General features: G+C 37.8%; 1 protein-coding gene across 5 annotated transcripts in view; it reads right to left on the bottom strand.

Annotated features, from left to right (window-relative positions):
• The window catches only part of CCDC141 (coiled-coil domain containing 141), a 206,594-nt gene extending 188,744 nt beyond the window's left edge, over positions 1–17,850 (bottom strand). For all 5 annotated transcript variants that reach the window (XM_060152538.1, XM_060152535.1, XM_060152536.1 and 2 more), the window contains exons 1-2: positions 17,623–17,850; positions 14,982–15,104 (exon numbers count right to left, since the gene is read on the bottom strand). In XM_060152538.1, the coding sequence (XP_060008521.1) occupies positions 14,982–15,104; positions 17,623–17,724 (225 nt within the window). In that variant the 5' untranslated portion in view covers positions 17,725–17,850. The remainder of the gene's footprint in view (positions 1–14,981; positions 15,105–17,622) is intronic.
• Positions 17,851–21,521: the final 3,671 nt, after the last annotated feature.

The following is a 21,521-nucleotide window of genomic DNA, read 5'->3' as shown; positions in this document are numbered from 1 at the left end:
TTTTCATTTCTAATTCTATTGATTTGAGTCTTCTCCCTTTTTTTCTTGATGAGTCTGGCTAATGGCTTATTAATTTTGTTTCTCTTCTCAAAGAACCAGCTTTTAGTTTTATTGATCTTTGCTATAGTTTCCTTCCTTTCTTTTTCATTTATTTCTGATCTGATCTTTATGATTTCTTTCCTTCCGCTAACTTTGAGGGTTTTTTGTTCTTCTTTCTCTAATTGCTTTAGGTGTAAGGTTAGGTTGTTTATTTGAGAAACAAGGACTTTTAAATTTGAGTCTCTTTACTCTCACACTCAGAACTCTAGTCCAAGTTCCAATGTCTCCATAGACATCTCTTAACTCCAGTGGTTTTTCCATTTAAGTTCACCCTGTATATTGTTTTAAAGGTAACCTTTCTCAAACTCCATTTTTAGCAAACTTTCCCCTACTTTAAGAACCCACTCTTGGCCACAATCAAATCTAACTGCATAGCCCAACATGTCCTGCCTTTCAGCCCAAGCCCTTATCCTCCATACAAGTTTTGCCTTATCTCAATATTTCCTGGCAGTGTTCTTCATGTGCCTATGTGTATCTTGCTTACACTTGTCTCAACAGCTTTGCTAACCCGTTCTCTGATCTGGAATGTCATTTTGACAAGCAATCCTTACCTGTCACTTGCTTTGAGATCCAAATAATACTCTCATCTCTTGGGCTGGTAACTCTTGCATGAGCCATCTGTCAGCACCTTGTATATAGTTTTTCATATACTGATATTACCTGGCAATGGATATATTCTGAATATTAATCCTACCTCTTTAAATAAATTAGAGTGGCAGTAATACATAGTGACATAAACTATTGTGGAACTTGGGCAAAAGCCACTACTGAACTTGTTTAACCATCTGGTAAATGTGAATATATCCTTGATGTAAGGATTAAAAACTTAATGCTAGTATGATGACTGGCACATAAAAATGGCCAATAGGTAGTAAACATTATTGCTTCTGCAAGCCTTTCAAGGGGTAGGAACTTGTCCTCATTTTGTAATGTTTCATGGCCATAACCCTTTGTGCACCCAATTCTGATCTGTGTACACAGAGGATGACCTATAGCTATACATTGGGTCCCTAAGTCAATGATGAAAATTCTGGTAAGTATGGTGAAATTCTATGTGTAAGTTTAGCTGGTTGTCTTGTAGAAATATAAACCTGAGTTATTAAAAGTAATCTCTCACAATGACTAATGAATTGGCCAAAATGGGAATTTCAGGATTGAAAATGTTGCTTGGTATTCCTGTGTTTACTTAAACTTTTTTGCAGGCCAGTTGTAAGTCTCAGATAATATGGAAAACCTTATTGTTCTTGAAAGAGAAAGAAAATCCAGAATTTATAATTATTTGTCCTCCTCATCTTGATGAATTATCCAACATTTTTTCCAGGGGGGTGGCTTAGTTCTGAAAAGCAGGACTTACCAGAGATTTAAATCTTTACCACATTTACAGACCGTGTATGTCCTTCTCCAAGTACAAAACACTAAATGACAATAAAAACTGGTGGACCACTCAAGTTACTAGAGATCGTATTTTTTCAGTAACATTTGCATCCTCTCTTTTGTTTATTATTCAGAATTTAGGCTATCACCTACAACCATAAAGGAAAACTAGTCATATGTGAAATACTTATAAATGAATTAAATAACACAAAGAAAAATTCTTTGTTAGTCCAAGTTTTATAAATATGCTAACAAAAATATATCCTTGCTCTATATTCATCACTCAAGTAACAAAATATATAGTCTTTAATGACCTGTTAACCAACATTAAGCAAAATTAACCAAGGCATATTAACAGAATCCTTTCAGCTGTTTTTAGAATCTGAATTGCATTTGGCTGCCCATGTTATTAGCACTACTAAGCAACAAAACCATAAGAAGTCCACTGAGCAATATCTGAGAAATGGATGAACAATGAACAACAAACTAATTACATATAAAATCATTAACGAAATGTGCACTAATGCTTTCAGAACTCACAACCAGATAATTCACCATTTAATTACTGCCTTCTACTGTCAGCCTTTCAAACTAGATTAATATTGATACAAAGCTTTCTTTTCATTCTTTCAAAATGCTTATGTAATTTGTTTTAAAGAAATTACTCTTTCAAGTAAAATCAATTGCAAGAGCTAAAACACATGTGTAAATGCAATTACACTCCTACATTTAAAAAAATATTACACTGGGAAAAATATACCTACTCCTGTGAAAGTATCTAATAACACTGCTTTGTTAATCACCTTCAAAAAATTACCATTAGAAATATTTTGGCCTACTTTTCTTTCATTTCTTGTCCCTGAAAGAAATCTCATCTCATAATTATCCTTTTCAGATTCTCCATACATTGGCTTGACTATAAGCAGACTTCTCCTGAGCTAAAAAATAAACTATTTTCATTCCCAGAAGATTTAACCTCCTTTAGTCTCTAAATATTCACTGTCTAATACAGTATCCACTAGCCATTTGAAATGGCTAGTTCATATTGTGATGTGCTATAAGTATAATGTACACACAGGATTTTGAAGATTTAATACAAAAAATTAAAATATCGCATTAATAGTTTTTATAATGATTACATATTGAATGATAATTTAGATATATTAGAATAAATTAAACATATTACCAAATTAATTTCACTTGTTTTTACTTTTATTATTGGGTGAGTTTTGGTAATTTGTGGCTTTCAAAGAATTGGTTCATTTCATTTAAATTGTTGAATTTATGTGCACAGAGTTGTTCATAGTATTACTACATTATATTTTTAATGTCTGTGGGGTTTATAGTGATGCCCCATCTTTCATACCTAATACTCGTAATTTTTGCCTTCTCTCTTTTTACCTTTCTCAGTCTGGCTAGAGGCTTATCAAAATTTTACTGACTTTTTCAAAGAACCATGCATTTCTCTGTTATTGTTCTGTTATCTGTTTCATTGATTTCTGCTCTTATCTTTATTTTGTGCTTCATTCTGTTTGCCTCAGTTTTAATTTGCTCTTATTTTTCTAGTTTCTTAAGGCAAAAACATAGATTGTTGATTTGAGACATTTATCCTTTTCTAATGTAAGTGTTTAATGCTCTAAAATCTACATTAGGCTATTAGAAAATTTAAAATTACATATATGTTCAATAAATGGTGCTGGAATCCCACTACTGGGCATATACCGAGAAAACCATAATTCAAAAAGAGTCATGTACCAAAATGTTCATTGCAGCTCTATTTACAATAGCCCGGAGATGAAAACAACCTAAGTGTCCATCATCGGATGAATGGATAAAGAAGATGTGGCACATATATACAATGGAATATTACTCAGCCATAAAAAGAAATGAAATTGAGCTATTTGTAATGAGGTGGATAGACCTAGAGTCTGTCATACAGAGTGAAGTAAGTCAGAAAGAGAGAGACAAATATCGTATGCTAACACATATATATGGAATTTAAGGAAAAAAATGTCATGAAGAACCTAGGGGTAAAACAGGAATAAAGACACAGACCTACTAGAAAATAGACTTGAGGACATGGGGGGGGGAAGGGTAAGCTGTGACAAAGTGAGAGAGAGGCATGGACATATATACACTACCAAACTTAAGGTAGATAGCTAGTGGGAAGCAGCCGCATAGCACAGGGAGATCAGCTCGGTGCTTTGTGACCACCTAGAGGGGTGGGATAGGGAGGATGGGAGGGAGACACAAGACGGAAGAGATATGGGAACATATGTATATGTATAGCTGATTCATTTTGTTGTAAAGCACAAGCTAGCACACCATTGTAAAGCAATTATATTCCAATAAAGATGTTAAAAAAATTAAAAAAATAAAATAAATGGTGCTGGGATAATTGGATATTCACATGTAAAAGGATGAAACTGAATCTGTATCTTACACCACTTATAAAAGTTAACTCAAAAGGATTGAAGACCATGAAACTCCTAGAAAACATAGGAACAAAGCTCCTTGACGTGTCTTGGTAATTATTTTTTTGGATATGACATCTAAAGCACAAGCAACAAAATTAAAAATAAACAAGTGGGACTACATCAAACTAAAAAGCTTCTGCACAGCAAAGGAAACCATCAACAAAGTGAAAAGACAACCTATGGAATGGGAAAATAATATTTTCAAATCATATATCTGAAAAGGGATTAATATCCAAAATATATAAAAACTCCTACAATTCAATAGCAAAAAACCCCAAATAACCCAATTAAAAAATGGGCAAAGGATCTGAATACATTTCTCCAAATTAAATATATGAAAGGCTAACAGGTACATGACAAGACGCTCAACATCGTTAGCCATTAGGCAAATGTGAATTAAAACGACAATGAGAGGGGACTTCCCTGGTGGCGCAGTGGTTAAGAATCCTCCTGCCAATGCAGGGGACATGGGTTTGAGCCCTGGTCAGGGAAGATCCCACATGCCACTGAGCAACTAAGCCCGTGCGCCACAACTACTGAGCCTGCATTCTAGAGCCCGTGTGCCGCAACGAAGAGTAGCCCCTGCTCGCCACAACTAGAGAAAACCCACACGCAGCAACAAAGACCCAACACAGCCAAAAATAAAAATTAATTCATTCATTTAAAAAAAAGAAAAGAAAAAAGCACAATGAGACATCATCGCTCACCTGACAGAATGACCATCATCAAAAAGTCAAGAGATAATAATGCTGGCATGGATGTGGAGATAAGGGAACCCTTGTGCACTGCTGGTAGGATTGTAAATTGGTACAGCCACTACGGCAAACAGTATGGAGGATCCTCAAAATGTTGAAAATAGAACTACCAAATGATATATTTCTGGGAATATATCCAAAGGAAGTGAAAACAGTAACTCAAAAGATATCTGCACCCGCATGTTCATAACAGCATTATTTACAATAGCCAAGACACAGAAGCAACCTAAGTGTCCATTGATGGATGAGTGGATAAAGAAGATGTGGTATATACATACAATGGAATATCATTCAGTCATAAAAAAAACAACGAAATCCTACCATTTGCAACAACATGAATGAACCTTGAAAGCATTGTGCTAAGTGAAATAAGTCAGAGAAAGACAAATAGCTGTATGATCTCACTTACATGTGGAATCTAAAAACAAAACAAACAAACAACAAAACTGAGCTCATGGATACAGAGAACAGATTGGTAGTTACCAGAGGCAGAGGGTGTGGAGAGGGGGAATTGGAGGGAGATGGTCAACAGCACAAACTTCCAGTTATAAGATGTAACATACAACACAATGTCTAGAGCTAACACTGCTGCATGATACGGGGGAAAGTTGTTAAGAGAGTAAGGGAGTTCTTATCACAAGGAGAATTTTTTTTCCTTTTCTTCTTTCTTTTTTTAATTGTACCTGTATAAAAAGATGGATCTTAGCTGAACCAATGTGGTGATCATTTCACAATATATGTAAATCAAACCATCACGCTGTATGCCTTAAATTTATATGGTGATGTATGCCAATTATCTCAATAAAACTGGAAAAATAAATAAATAAAAGTAAATATGAGATTGCATTGGTGGTTCACATTATATGTTTCTATTTATTGCTGCTCTCAGAAGTATAACACACTAGCAAAGTATTTTCTGTCCAACACATTAATAAAAGTTTAATAGCCTATGGGAACAGTGAAGCAGAAATCTCAGGCTTTCAGAAAGCAGCTGCAACAGCCTTCAGTGGTTTGGGTTTCTCTAGTTCCGATTATGTAAATACTTCGGATATGTTTTGAGCTGAACTTAAAGTAAAAAAAAAACATGTCCTACGAAACTGAATCTAACAGCTCATGGTTTTTAGAGTTCCCTCTCTACTGACAGAGTAATTAGGATTTCTGTAAGAAAATCAGCCATCTGTATAACGTGAGTTACTGGGCTGAACGGTGAGACTGCTCTCTCACCTTCTCTGTCTTCTCATTTCACTGGCTTGACCCAGTGCCTGAAATTTGTACCATAGAAGCCCCCTTACTGGTCCTCTGGCCTGAAACCTGGGGCTTTGGTTTCCTTCCCACCACTGTGTCTGCCGGACCAAGCAGTGGGGAGAACAGAGGGAGGAAAACGCCATGTGAATTTACAACAAGCTCAGGGACCACAGGTCCTCTGGTCAGAGAGGACCCCCTACCTCAGAGATTCAGGCACCTGCCTGTTGCCTCCATCTTCACCATTGCTGGGGGATTGCCTGGGCTGGGGAAGAGAGAATAGAAAAGCACAAAGCAAAGGCAAAAGCACAGTATTTCCTCCCTTTCTGTCTGACTCACAGAAGTCGTCTTTCTAGTGCTCAGATCTGAAAGAGAAGACTTTTCTGGAACTTTTTCTGTCCATATCTGATGCATACTTCGGAGTGTCAACTTGCTTTTGAATCCAAGCTGGGTAATATTGAAGAGAGAAAAAACAATACTGCTGGCTTGGTGGCCTTTGGAATTCTGGTCTCTTTCCCTAATCTACATGCTAATCCCTCCTTTTCAGCATCCTCAGCACACAAACATACTGCCAAGGTTTATAGCTGCATTTAATGGAGACAGGGTAGAGGCTATTTATTCCATCTTTCCTGGAACTGGAACTAGTATCCAACTTTAAGACATTAAAAAAAAAAAGACAAAAATTCTAATCTCACTCAAGTCCCTGAACTTCAAATATGTGTTAGGTGGGAGATAGAGGATACAGGTAATTTGAAGATCAGAGCTAACCACAGAATCAGAAGTTTGATGTATTCTCCTGAGGACTAATAGCTAGATGAACTTGTCATGAGAATGATATAGCCATGTTATTTGAAAACATCTTGAGTTTTACACATTTATACTTATAGTATATCTAAGATAAGTCTAGAATTTAGAAAAGATGCATTCTGGCTAAGGCTAATCAGGTAGGAGTTGTACTAGACTTAAAACAAATAAACAAAACAAAATCCCTTCATTCTTGGTTAAGTACAATACTTACTTATGGCTTTTCTGGAGCAGAAGTATCTGTTGCCTTCTGTATAGAATGAAAAAGGTATATTTTTACCCTGACATTTAATATAACTCAGTATATTGAAGATTGGGAGTGGGGGTGAGTGGGTCCTATGCTACCAGCTACAATCTTACCTCTACTACCCCTCACTTATATTTCTTGAACTGTCAGAGTTCTGCCTTGTCAGTCCAAATCTTGGACCAAGACCCTCTTTTCATAACTAATAAGGACTATGGGTTCTACTTTCCATTAAAAATTTTTGCTTGTAGATTTATATTTTAAAGGAGTATTTTAAAATAATTAACAGCTTGGAAACTACAGGCCTATGATCTCAAAAATGTTAGTTGTGATCCTGACTTTTGACCAAGTTTTCAAATAGGAATATGTTGGTGACAAATAACATAAAGCCCAACCAACACTGGTTTAAACACTCACAGGTTCATCTATGTCACAGCAATAGTCCTAGGGCTCAGCATACTCTTCCACAGTATAAAAGTAGCATAAATAATCAGCTTATAAATTTATTCCCCTATTGTTGGACATTGTTTTGTTTCCAGTTAGGTTATTCTACCAAAAACATGTGAAAAGATGCTTAATATCATAGCAAAGCATCTTCATATCTATATCCTTACTAGTGCTTTCATTTCCAAGGATGAATTCCCAGAGGTGAGGTTGCTGAGTCTCAGGATGTGAATGAGCATTTTACATTTTAATGCTTGCTAGTTTCCAAAATGATTGTGTTAATCCAAATTCTCACCAACAGTATAGTAGAACGCCCCTTTCCTCACATTCTCACCATCACTGAATGTTATCAATATTTTAAACTTTTAATGGTGTATAGGCAATTAAAAATTTATCTTTTTATCATTATTTAGTTTCATTTCTCAGGCCATTATTGACATTGAGTTTCTTTTCACATGTTTATTGGCAATCTGCCTCTCTTCTGTGAATAGTCTATTTTTTATTTATTTATTTTTGGCTTCTTTGTCTTTCTTATCAACATGAAGGAGTATAACCCTTTGACTGTCATATAAATTGCAAATATTTTCCTTCCAGTTCATCGTTTGTCCTTTAAATTGGTCAGTGGTGTCTGGAAAACTCATATTCACCTCCAGGACAGCTCATAAATCACTTTCTCTGTCAAGCTTCCCCTAGTTTTCCTGGCAGAATTAGTCATTCCTTCCACAATATACCCATAATATTCTGTGCACACCCCTGTGTGCTGAATTATAACTACAAACTTTTTCCTCCTGATCAAGAAAGTATATTAAAATTCAAGTCAAAGAGACTAACATTATAATAGATGTCTTTGCATCTGCTTTTCAGAATCATTTTTCCAAAAGTAGATCATTCACAAACTTCAAAATGTTCTTCTTATTTATTTACTTATTCATCATACCATCTTTCATTTTAAAGAATCTTAGTTCTGCTTCTCAACTCTCTCTGCATGAAAACTCTTGCTTTCTTCTGCCTGTCTCTTTTCATTCATGAGCGTTGCCTTCAAAATCCCTAGAGGATGCCACCATTGCTCTTGCCCTCTGTTCCAGTTATCTACTGCTGTGTGACAAACCACTGCACACTCTAAAGACCTAAAATAACAATTATTTATTGTGCTTATGATTCTCAGGCAGGGCTCAGTGGGTAAGACTTGTCTCTGTTCAGCATAGGTCAGGTTGGAAGCCCAACCAGGTCTGGAGAATCAACTTTCAAGATGGCTCAAATGGCTCGCTCACAGGGCTGGCAAATTGGTTGGCTGTTGGCCAGGATCTCAGCCAGAGCTGTTGCTGGGACCCTCAGTTCTTCTCCACATGGGCCTCTCCATAGTGCTCCTTGACGTACTCAGTTGGTTAGGTTCCAGGAGCAACTATTTGAAATTACAGGAAGAGAAAGCAGCCAGTCTCTTGAGACTGGACTGGAAACTGGCACCACATCATCTATGCTGTATTCTTTTGCTCAAAGCAGTCCCAGAGTCTGATCAGTTTTAAGGGAATGAACATAGACCCCACTTCTCATTGGGAAGAGTGCCAAAGACTTTATGGCCATTTTTAATCTACCGTAATCTTCTTGTATATTGGGTCCTTCTAGAGTTGTCAAAAAAGTTGTCAGTATCTGCTATAACCAAGCCCTGCTCTGTTCCTTGCAGAAGTGTGGAAGATGCTTCTCTTCTTGTGGACTCTGTGTCACTTGGTGTCCCAGCCACAAAGCAATACGATAAGTGCTTCATGTTTCCCACAGGCCCTTCAGCTTCAGCCAAGGAGCCCAACCTTGACTGCTAAACCAAGACAGGGATAAGATAGAGAGCATCCTTTCCAAATTTTGTACTCTTCAGGCTCTGTGCCAACAAAATTTTCTCCTTATAGAACTCCTTCTCCTCTAGTAAATCAACTCATATCAACACTTCATTAAGTATGGACATCCTCTGAACTGCGGCTTAGCCCAAACTAGTAACAAATTATTTGTGATATCTGCAATCTTAATGTGCCTTAAATCCATGTCTGAGAAGCCTATTTCATGGACTCTCTAGCCTCTTAAACCAACCTATCTTATAAAAACAATATTTTATAAGATTGCCCATGACACTTTCCAAATACAGAGAATGCTATTCAAATTTTATTTCACTCCACAGCTCCAGACTGTTCACTGGAACTGAACATCTGGGAAAAGAAATACCCTGTACACTAGGAAAGTGTTAAGTCAGCCAGGGAAAATCACTGGGAAGTTTTGCTGTTTCATAGTTGTGAGAATACTATTTTTGTTTTTTAAATATAAAAGTTCTCTATTCTCAAAAGCCTAAAAGAGAAATTATACCACCCACTAGTTCCCACTCCCCCAGGAACCCTGCATTGTTCCTACATTGTTTCAGTGACCTTTGTCAAAATGATCAGTGAAAATATGCCAGGTACTTTACATGTATAGAACACTAAGACACAGATCCCTTTGAACCAAAGATCAATTAAGTGTTGGAATTTGGAAGGTGCCAATTAATTTCACCTCTCTCTCCTCAAGATTCCAAATCAACTGAGAAACAGACATCAAGGTCAGATATGGATCAAAATATCTGCTCTTATTACTGGTAAAGCTGGACTGGAGGGGGGGTTTGATTTGACTTCCTACTTTTTTCTTTAAAAATCTAGTCCTTGTGACCTGCCTATGGAGACAACTGGGTCTGAGGTATAGACACATATTTGGCTGCTCTGTGTAGGTTGGATTGTGGCCTTCCTCTTCCACATAGGGACATCTGGCCAAATCATGCAGAAGCAGAGAGACTAGAGAACCTGCAGCCCACAGGTAGTCAGAGTCTGCAGAGAGAGCCTTTGAGGCTGGCTTCCCCATGGTGGCCACTTCTTCCCCTAGTCTCACCAACTGGGTAACACCCCCCGCCCCCTCACTCCTAAAGGAAGAGAAGGGAAGAGAAGACATGGGTGAAAGCATCGTCCACAACATTTCTGAGAGAGTAGAATTCCCTAACTTGTGGGTCTATAGGAAAACACGAAGGAGAGAAAACGAATCTCCTATATGAAGTAAACATTTAGAGTAAAACACTGCTATGACATAGATAATGTAAAATAGGTTAGTCCTCTTCCAATACTGTTCTAAAGCGTTCCATCACATTCACAACACACATGCTATAAAATTTTCTCTAATATGTAAATATATATAATTCAAGTCACACAGACTTACTTTATTAAAATATATTATTAAGACCATCATCAAGAAAGTGAAAAGATAATCTACAGAATGGGAGAAAATATTTGCAAATCCTATATCTGACAAGGAATTAATATTCAGAATATGCAAAGAACTCCTACAACTCAGTAACAAAAAACAAGCAACCCAATTAAAAAATGGGTAAAAGACATTTGTCCGAAGAAGATATACAATCGTCCAGTAAGCACATGAAAAGATGTTTAACGTCATTAGTCATTAAAGAAATACAAATCAAAACCATCACAAGATATCACTTCACACCTAATAGGATGGCTATAATTAAACACACACACATACACACACAGAGAAAATAACAAGTTTGGGCTTCCCTGGTGGCTCAGTGGTTGAGAGTTCACCTGCCAATGCAGGGGACACGGGTTCGTGCCCCAGTCCGGGAAGATCCCACATGCCGCGGAGCAGCTGGGCCCGTGAGCCATGGCCACTGAGCCTGCGCGTCCGGAGCCTGTGCTCCGCAACGGGAGAGGCCACAACAGTGAGAGGCCCGTGTACCGCAAAAAAAAAAAAAAAAGTATATATTTTTTTACAATAATAATTTTTTAAAATAATGTATTCACACTAAATATTCCAGCTTACAGCAGAAAATCACATTATTCCTTATTTAAGGAATAAGTTTTAGTAAGACTTTAAACTTTACTACTAATACATTTTGACTATTCATTTTTAACTAAGTAAAGAGAAACAGGACAAAAATAAACATTCACTGGGTCAGAGATTTAGTCAGAATCAGGGAGTTGATAGATTTATGAGTCAAGTCAGAGGTGAAATTTTTCAGCTTTTTATACTTTAAAAGGTCATTCTTCACTGAATGCTAATATCATATATTAAATACAAATACAGGAGCTAGGGTCCAGAGGTTTTCTTGGTTCTTACAGTTGTAACTCCTTTGCACAATAGCAATGTAGTTACTTGCAAGATGGATAATACTGAGGGATAGAACGTTCTCAGCAACATTCGTAAGGCATTTCCAACCCCTCTTTTCCTCTTTGACCATCTGAGGATAGTGTTGACAGTGGCCACAGACAGATCTTTGTTACCTGCTTACATCTTCCTCTCCCCTCTCCTGAACTTCTTCTTTCTCATTAAAAATAATGAGTCTGGTTTGGGAATCTAGATGCCTTTAGGGAATGAATGCTTTTTCCACATGACTATGTTTTCCCCACTGAAAATAGGGAAATATTTTTTCTCTGGACACTCCACAGGAATGGTTAAGTACCCTGCTGAAAGGAAAATCAGATCTCTGGGGTATAAGATATTACCAACATTAGAAACACTCATAAAAATTCTGTGTTTCCAGAATTTTTCCCTTTAGTCTAAATTATTATGGTCTGAGATATTTTTCAATGGAAGGCGGAAAATAGCTTTTCTATCAAATTAAACATCCAAATTTCTCTGATATATTAATTATCAACAGCAAGCACTTCTATAAATCATTGCATGTCTCCCCCAGATTTCCTTTTTAGGTGTTTAAGGGTATCTGTTATTATCATAATTTTTCAAATAAAGAACCTGAGACAAGAGAGTCTATCTGCTTTGCCCAAAGCAGAGTGGACTCAGCACAGAACTCCTACACCCTCCCGACACTCCTAAGAGTACATTCTTCTTTATAATTAGAACAAATCCCAGGGCCCTGTGCATAGGAAAAGGACTGGAATGAACATTAAATATGAAATATTATTGGCTTATTGAACTACTAATGTTCCTATCATTCAAAAAGCTCATATTAAAAATGACTTGGTACAACAATTTTCTGCTACAGGTTAAGACTGTACCTACCCTAACAGCATAATAACTAGTACATTGATTAAATTAGTACTCTATCTATTTGCAATATGGAAATCACATTTTTCTTATTTAAAAAAGTATTTTGTCAGCAAATCTGAAACAGACTTCAGACTCCTTGATTTTTTTTAACCAAAACGATGCTACTACTTAAAATTTCTTGGGGGTAAGTGGCTGGTTTGTTGGGTAAGGTGGGGTGGGAGAGAGTATGGGAGATAGACATTAAGAGGTCATGGTTAGAGGCCTGCGTGAAGCCAAAAGGCCTTTTTACTTGAGACCTCATGTTCTTAGATCCACGTACAGAGAGGCAGAATGGTCCCGCTATTCCACTGCTTGTTATGGTAAGATCCGCAATAGATATGAACCTTTGATTCATCCTCTCCCAATCATTTTTACAGATAAAAGCGTGAAGTCCAGAAGGCTAGTCCATAGCCAGAAGACTGGCATTAAAGGACAAGACTTTAAAATTGAGAATCACAAGCACCTTCTAAAGATGGATCCTGTTGATGGAAAACAATTTTCCAGCTGAGCTCCTGAATGGATGTAGGTATGCAAATTTGAGCATAGTCGTTAAGGAGAGATGAACTGCTCTGCTTACAAAAGAATTCTCCCTGGAGTTGTGGGCCTGGACAGGAATAGGATTGGGGCGGGGGAAAGAGGTAGCCTGAGAGACCCAGACTGCTGTGAGCTTCCCCACCACTCACAGTTCATCAGTGTACCTGAAAGTGCTGGCTGGGCATGAATTGCTAGCGGAACCTGGGGAAGGGATGTAGCTTCAAATACAGGTTAACTTTAGAAACAGTCGGCAGGTACACATGAAGGGGCTGGGGACACAGGAGACCTTGAGAAAGTAAACCTCTGTGGATGGGCAAGAATTGCAAGGAAGTGTTGGGTTTCCACAATTCATAATATTAAGCTTTTTGTGTAGCAGCAAAACCTTGAATTGTTGGCCAAACAACACTAGTTAGCAGCACAATTAGTGCTATAACATAGGTCTTTTGATTCCTGGTTCAATGACTGTTCACATCATCGTGTGTTTTTTAAGATATACCAAGGACTTTCTGGTCGCCAGGGATTTCTTCCTTGAAAGACAGCCCAGAGCCCAGCGCAAGGAGCTGTCTACACAGGAGAATAAATTCTGGATTCTAATAGCCCCCTGCTTCAGTACTAATTCTTTCTTCAACTTCTCAGTCTGATTTACCCTTTTACTTTTACTACTGCTGTTGGTATATGTCAGAAGCAGAACAGATCTGCCTCTAAATCTAGGAAGCAAGTGGAAATTCCAGCCTAGATGTTCAAAGAAGCCAGTAATATTAAAGTACTGAAGACACAGAACATCTAGTCATTGCAGCCTTCTGAATCAAACCTCTTTGATCTTAGTGATGACATTCATTTGCTTAAGAGGGTTATTACTCACAGAGCTGGCTGCTGCACAGGGCTCCGTTCTCAGACGGAGACACCACTTGTAGTTTAACGTCTTACCTGTCACTGTCTTGAAATTCTTAACAATTTTATCTTTGACTGTGTGTTTTATAAGTGAAGTCCAATGGGACAACAGAGGAAGTGCTGGGGGATGGGAGCTTCATCTCGCATGTGGTCCTGCCCTCCGGGGAGAGAATCTCTTTGCTATCCTGTCTGCTCTCCCGCCCCTGCTCAGTGACCTCTGTCATCTGCCCTGGCAGGGGTCAGGGCACAGCTCAGGAAGGGTTGGGGTTAGGCCCACACCCTCTGCACTGAGCTGGGACTGAGGCCCAGTGCCTGTGAGGGGTGCACTCACCCCACATATATCCCCATGGCTGAAGGAGCCAGACATTACATAGCAGATTAAAAAAACACCATGACAGGCCAAGAAAAAGCTTTTTCCTGCTTTTTGAACAGGGAGTCCCACATTCTCACTTTGCACAGGGCCCCACAAACGACATTCTTGTCTCTGACTAGATACCTTATCTGGCAATCTCAAACCAACACTGTTTCTAGATTCTTAACTAAATAATCACAACATATAGGTAATAATAACTCTATTTATTAAAACCATTCTTTGGTTTCAAGAACTCTTAATATTAAATATAAAATCAGATATTTTCAATAGTTCGAGAGGGAAAAAGCCTCTATATTATTTTTGCCAGCAGGTCTCATTAACAATAGGAAGTTTGGACCTGTTGTTGTGGCTTGACAGTATGTTGCATGAAATGGAAAAATGAAGGAATTTTTTTTTTCCACTGAGGCAGCCAGGAAAAAGAAGGTACTTATTTCTCCACAGTGAAAATATTATCACTCCATATTTTCTATCACATTAGGGAAAGTTGAAACAATCTTGTTAATTCTCTCCAATGTTGGTGTTTGCTCATAAATAACTATAGTGTTTTTCCATTACCTATCTGGCACTATGTTAACCTGGACATAGGCCAGTGGCATCAGGGGAATCAAGAGGAAGTGTAAGAAACAGCTTTTTATTTCTTTTTAATTTTGTATCCGCTTCATATCTTAATATCTTACCTTAAGCTTGGCCAAAAGAAGTTCATGATCATGAAGAAGTTTTTTGGTTTCATCTTGATTGCTTCCAATTTCCAGAAGATTGGGCTGTGATTCAGCCAATTGAAGTTGTACCCACTTGCCACACTAAAAATAAAAATGAAATAAAATGTACTTTTAGTTCCTCTTGTTCCTTTCCTTTCACCCTTCTCCTTTTTTTTCTTTTTTTTTTTAAGTTTCCAGTTACACTGTGAATACTTTATTCTTTCCACAGAGATAGATAGGCCTTACATAAATTGAAATAGAACAGGTCTAACATAAATCCATGCCCTGTCTTTCCTTCTCTTTTTTTATGCTTAGGATAAATTCCTTTCTCTTAGCATACTGGATATAAATTCAAAATTCCCAAATGAGGAATATATACAGTAGATTATGTATTATTGAAGAGTACAAAATTATAGAATAATTCACACACTTCTACATTCTCTCACTCACAAAACTGAACTCTATAAAAATAGTGATCTGAGCAAGTAGGGTGCAAACTTCACCAAAGGGAAAAGGTTTCATAAATGTAATGTAGGCTGATTAGTGTCTTTACACTGACCTTGCTGATCCAACCAGAAAGAATAAACAGCAGATGAAGCAACTGATTTTTCGCTTATTCCAAAGTTAAAACAATATTTTCCAAATTTTGTTGTTGAATATTCAATAAAGTATGTATAAAAGTGTCAGTGAAATTAGATGTGTGACAACTGCTATTTGAATGCAGCCAGCTTGTTTTCCACACTTAGGACCCTTTCATTGCTCCAAGATATAATTCATCATTGCATTTCCTAAGGAATTGCTTTTCTAAGAAGAAACAACCGATGAAGCAAGAGGAACCGCTATGAGGCATGTGCACGTGGCTAAGTGAATTGCTGAAGAGAAATGAGAAACCACATGTCTATTCTAGATCATTAGTGCCCTGAGACTGTTTAGAAATGAGAAGTCCGTATAGAGCAGACACAGGCACTTCTACTCCCTTCAGATGGACTTCCTACTTTGAAAAGCTTGGGGTTTATTCCATATGGGATGGCAGTGAACTAAGGGAGCTGGGGAGGGAGGACGGAGGGAACATTCTTAGACACACAGTTCAGTTAAAATAAGAGTTTCCAGTACAATTTTAGAGGTTTTATTTTCTTACTGTCAACTTACCTCTGATTCATCATTTACTCTGTATGCATTCTTCCTCATCCTACTCTAAGAAATGTTTCATATTTAAGGGAAAGAAAATTTAACTTTTTTTAAAAACTAATTTTTCCTCTTTTCCCTCTCTGCTGAAATTTGCAGTTACTCAAAGCATCACAGAATCAAACACAAATTATCAATTTTGCTACTTTTGCTTCAGGCTTCTTTCCATGTCCACTCATTGCCCTTGAAAAGAATAGAGGTCAAGGGACACAGCAGAGGTTCTGTTTATGTAGACCAAGTCTTAAGAGCCCTGGGGAATCGGCCTGGGTAGGCACACTTTGCATTCAGTGCTTCTAGAGTGAATCATTTTGCTCAATGTCAAGTGCTGCTTTCCTGTTAATAATTTTCACATTAACATAAAGTTCGCAGCAATTAAGTGAAAGTAAACAGGCCTGTTGTCTATGCTTCTTACAAAAGGCTAGAAAAGTCATTCAATTAAGCTTGGTGGGGCTCTGAAAGTAACAGGCTGTGGTGAGCACCAGCTTGTTTGCTAAATTCCCTTCATTAAACACTGAATTCCTGAGGTGGTGAGTTGTCTAAATCCAAGCATAAGGCTTCAGGGATTTTTACAGGACATATTCATAGGAAATAAAATCATGGATGCCTTCTTCAACCTAAAGATGTGTGGTCACCTTTGCAAATGAGCAAACTGTTTGACATAAAACATGCAAAAACCTTTAAGGGAATTGCTTTTATAAATTATTTTCCTTGTAGATTTTATTTTTAATTTATCTCTGTGACCTGCCAGGGAGAGGAGAGAGAGATGCTGTGAGCACATGACAAAATAAAATAAAATAAAATGGAAAAAAAAAAAAACCTTTAAGCCCCAAGTGGCTTCAACTTCCTGCTGTTAAGGGCAAGTTTGACACATGTCCTCAGCACTTTCCCCGGTAGGGTCTTTATTCCCCCAACCATGTGACAAGGATTTACTAGTGTCTTTACCATGTCAGAACCAAAGCTGCAGAGGGCACGTGTCACAGTCTCTTATTAGGTGTTCCCTGCACTCATCATGCCAAAACAATGCCACCCCTTATCTGCGGGGACCCTCCTCTTCCCTCCTTCATCACAACCACTCTCAAAAATCACAGACATTTCCCAGGTCCACTGGACTCCAGCCTGGCAATCACGAAATTTTAATCACAAATGCTTTGTCTTTAAAAACCAAACTGAAAGTATATGGCAAAGTTTGTTGTTGCTTTTTAGAAAAATCAAGTTGCTTATAGATGTTTTCTGGCTAACCGAAAGAGAAACTCTAGCAACTGGCTGAAACTTAGAGGTTTTTCTCTTAGTTGCAATTTAAGAAAGCAATAAGATGTAGCTGCTGGGTTATTTTCTATATGCCGTGTACTGCCGATTGTGTGGAATGTTCTTTAGGATTATCAGCACACAGCAAGAAGCCCACAGCGACACAGAAAAAAGGAAGTTGTCAGCTTACCTTTATGATGGCTATAACGATTTTGGAGTCCCCAGCCTGCACAGCTACTGAACTGACTGTTGTCGTAGAAAACTCCTCACCAGGGCTTCCTTGGCTGGACATGGTACATTAGAACCAGAGTTTACGCTTTGGGTAGCCTCCGTACAGTTGTGTGTCTGCTGGTCATTTCAGAAGGCAACCACCGGGGTTACTTGGATTCATTCAGGGTAAGAGCTCCCCTCGCACTGATTACTCTGCCAAAAGGAAAGAACAGGAGGTTAAAAATAGACAACCCCATTGAGTTTATCATGAGAGAGAGAGGAAAGAACGGGAGAGAACAGCCACACCCCTAGTATGGTAACACTGAACGCCTGTTATTTTGGCCATTATCTTAAATGCAGAGGGCAGCTTCTAGCTCTCTGACTATCAGCTGATGTTTGATAGCAAATGGAAAAAGAATTACATCCTCACAACCCAAATTACTTTAGCCACTGAATCTATACAGTTTTGGTGGGCTTTGAAACCAGCCAGTCATTAACCTGGGTATCAATCTTTTCAAAATTTTTGAAGTCTCCTCCATGCAAAGAAAACTCCCAAAAATGTACTTTAAAAATAAGTTCTGGTATTTGTTTTGGGATTAAGCCACAAAATTGTTTGAAATATCTTTTTGGATTAATCTGTTTTCCTAAAACTTACTGCCTTTTGTCAAATGAAATTTATATGAAATGGTCACATTTTCTCAGTCTCAGATTTCTTAGGGACATTTTAAAAACTATTTCAATGAGCAGTTATCAATAGATATCTACCAAGTCAGAATTTCTTTAAGACCATCTACTCCACTGAACAGTATTTTCAAGTCCAGTTGCCACAACTACTAGGAAGTAATATACTTTGCTGTTACTTTTAATTGCAGCAGGAAAATGTTTTGGGTTTTTTGGATTAAAGGTTAAGACTGTATATTTCGCTACACTTTTTTAAAAAAGGATAACATTGTACTTCAGATTCGGTTTTTACTTTTCCCCCATGCCTTGTGCAGGAAAATTATAGACAGCTTAAATCAGAGCCCAGGATCGGCAGATTAATCCTATTGCTAGAAACTCAGTGTGTGTTACAAGTTGTCGGTGGTATTAAACAGCAGCTGTTGGATTCCCTGTCAAGAAACAGCTGAAAATAACCCTGAAGCTTAGGTCAGAGGTCAGATGCAAACACATCAGAGATACTGACTCCAGAGCTGCTGGAGCCATCAGAAATCTCTGGAACAAAGCCAGAACAGAGGATATAGCAATAAACAGAGTTAAATGGGTCCACTCGCTGTTTAAACCCTTAGCTCAATTTAAAAGCACGATCAGGTTCAGGGCCAATATTCAGAAGGCTGAGTCAGCACCACTGTTTTGTTCTGCTAAGGTTCATGATAATATTCTTGAATCAAAGGGGAAATAGTGCTTTTACATATACTTTGGTTTCAGCAACTATTTTTTTTCCCAGAGCATATCCTGGCTGCTCTGCAGTTATGCAGCCATGACCTAGTTGCCTGCTGTTCCAGCGAAAGGAAACCACCCTGGATCCCAGTTCCTGGGCTCTGGGAACTTTACTTGAGGCCAGAAAGGGAACAAGCTCGGGAGAGCAGATGACAAGAGACACCATGATGTAGGAAATATTGTAAATGGTTTCATTTTATGGCAGGGATGGAGAGCTTGCAGAGAACCAACCCAGACTCTCTGTAGGGGCTGCCTCAGTGTTGAAGGTGGGCTCCTTCTGCTTTAGCAATAGTTGGTCCAAACAAACCAAAACAAATTGAGTGAAACCAGTTTTCAGCTAATTGGCCTGAAGGAAAACCAAGAGTTGACAACTGTGTCACATAATCTCCACACCCTAAACTAAAATGCCCAGAGGAGCCTTGCTTAAGCCTTTGTGTACACGGCAAACCAGAACAGCAAACAGTGACCCGCACCCAAAATACACAGTGCACTTTCGCCCAAAGTTAACCCTACTGTTAGAAACTCAGTGTGTGTCAAAAGTTGCCTAAAGGCCCTCAGGAGGCGAAGGGAACTTTTGGCAGCAGGCTGCACAGACCACGGCTAGAAATGAGTGGTTATGTCCACAGAGCCCCACTTCAGGTGGATGATTATGTAAAGGGTGTGGAGGGCAGTGTGGACTGTGTGGAATCACAGGCCCACAGGAAGGGAAAGGAAGGAGAGAGGTGGGGAGGAGAGAGAACACCACTGAAAGTCTGATTAATTCCAAGGCTTAAGGGCAAAGGGAATTAGAAATATTTAAGACTTTGTTAAAAGATTAATCCAACAATTCAGCAGCAAAGGTAGTATCTATCTGTGTATAGATGACCTTTCTTTCCAAGCAGTCCCAGAGTGTTGCACAGAAAATGTTTTCTGCATTGGTGGACATGAGCAATAATGTAAACTGCATATACGAATTTAAGTGGTTTCTAACTAATTTTCTTTTAATTCAAATTCTTGGCTTTAAAATCTTGAAAAGACTTGAATCACTTTTCTCTCCCCTTCCCTTGCTTTCTATTTCTTTCCTCTTCAACTCTTTAGTCCTTCTCCCTTCAGAAGCTCTGTTTTTCAGACCTCTCCATCCACATCTAGCTCATTTAGAACCTTGGTCTATATGTCCCTTTATCTAGCATAATATTTAATTGTAAGTTGCATTATTTGGTGAAATAGTTTGGAGAATAGTAAATATATTGTACTAAAGAAATTGCTACACTATAATTATACTTTTTAAAGCTTTTTGAGCTTGTTTATACTCCACCTCCCCTATCATCACCAAAAAAAAAAAAAAAAAAAAAAGACAATACAAAACAAAAACCCTTACAGGCATTCTCATATTCTTTGCAGTTTATAGAGGATCTTGCAGAGGTTATTATGTCTTCTCTGTTTATCCCTCTGGGAAATGTCTGTTTTTATACCAGCTGAATTTTAGTGAAAAATCCTCTGTGGGGAATCAAAAAGCTATAATTGGATTCTGTAGAATTGCAAATAGCACTTCTTTCCCCCAATTTTTCTTTATTGTGGGAAAATACACATAACAAAATTTACCATCTTAACTATTTTTAAGTGTACAGTTTCAGTGATATTAAATATATTCATAATGTTGTACGACCATCACCACCATCTATCTCCATAACTCTTTTAATCTTATAAAACTGAAACTCTACACGCACTAGACAATAATTCCATTCCCTACTCCCCCAAACCTCTGGCAACCACCATTCTACTTTTGTCTCTATGATTTTGACTACTCTAAGTATCTCACATAAGTGGAATCATATAGTATTTGTCCTTTTGTGACTGACTAATCTTATTTAGCATAATGTCCTCAAGGTTCATCCATGTGGTAGTGTATGTCAGAATTTCCTTTCTTTTTAGGGCTGAATAATATTCCCTTGTGTATATATTCCACATTTTGCTCATACTTTCAGCCACTGATGGACACTTGAGTGGCTTCCATGTGTTAGCTATTGTGAATAATAGCTAACCTTTGCTCTCTACCTTAATTCAGTTATTCTATCCAGAAATATCATTGTCTTCTTCCTTTCATCTATCCAATTCCTCCCATTGCTTAAGACCAAGATAAAGAATCAACTCCTTTTAAAAGTTGAAATACCTACTTATATTCCCCTTTCCTCAAAATTTAATTGTAATTCACAATTTAATAATTGCCTTGAATTATAAACTTGTATTGTTTTCTATTTATTTCACTTCCATTGGTATTATTTCTTAACTAGATTTAAGGCTCCTTACATAAAGGAGTTATGTCTTAATGTCTTTTTTTTTTAAATCTTTGCAGACCACCTCAAGGAGTTATCGTAGAGAATAAAAGAGTTGCTTTACGTAAAGCACTTAGAAGAGGACCTGACATTTAGCAAATACTATATACACACACACACATATATAAAT

This window comes from Lagenorhynchus albirostris, chromosome 6 (genome assembly GCF_949774975.1).
Source record: "Lagenorhynchus albirostris chromosome 6, mLagAlb1.1, whole genome shotgun sequence".
Classification (NCBI taxonomy): Eukaryota; Metazoa; Chordata; class Mammalia; order Artiodactyla; family Delphinidae; genus Lagenorhynchus; species Lagenorhynchus albirostris.
Note: the sequence above shows the minus strand (reverse complement) of the source record. Positions and strands in the feature narration are given on the sequence as shown.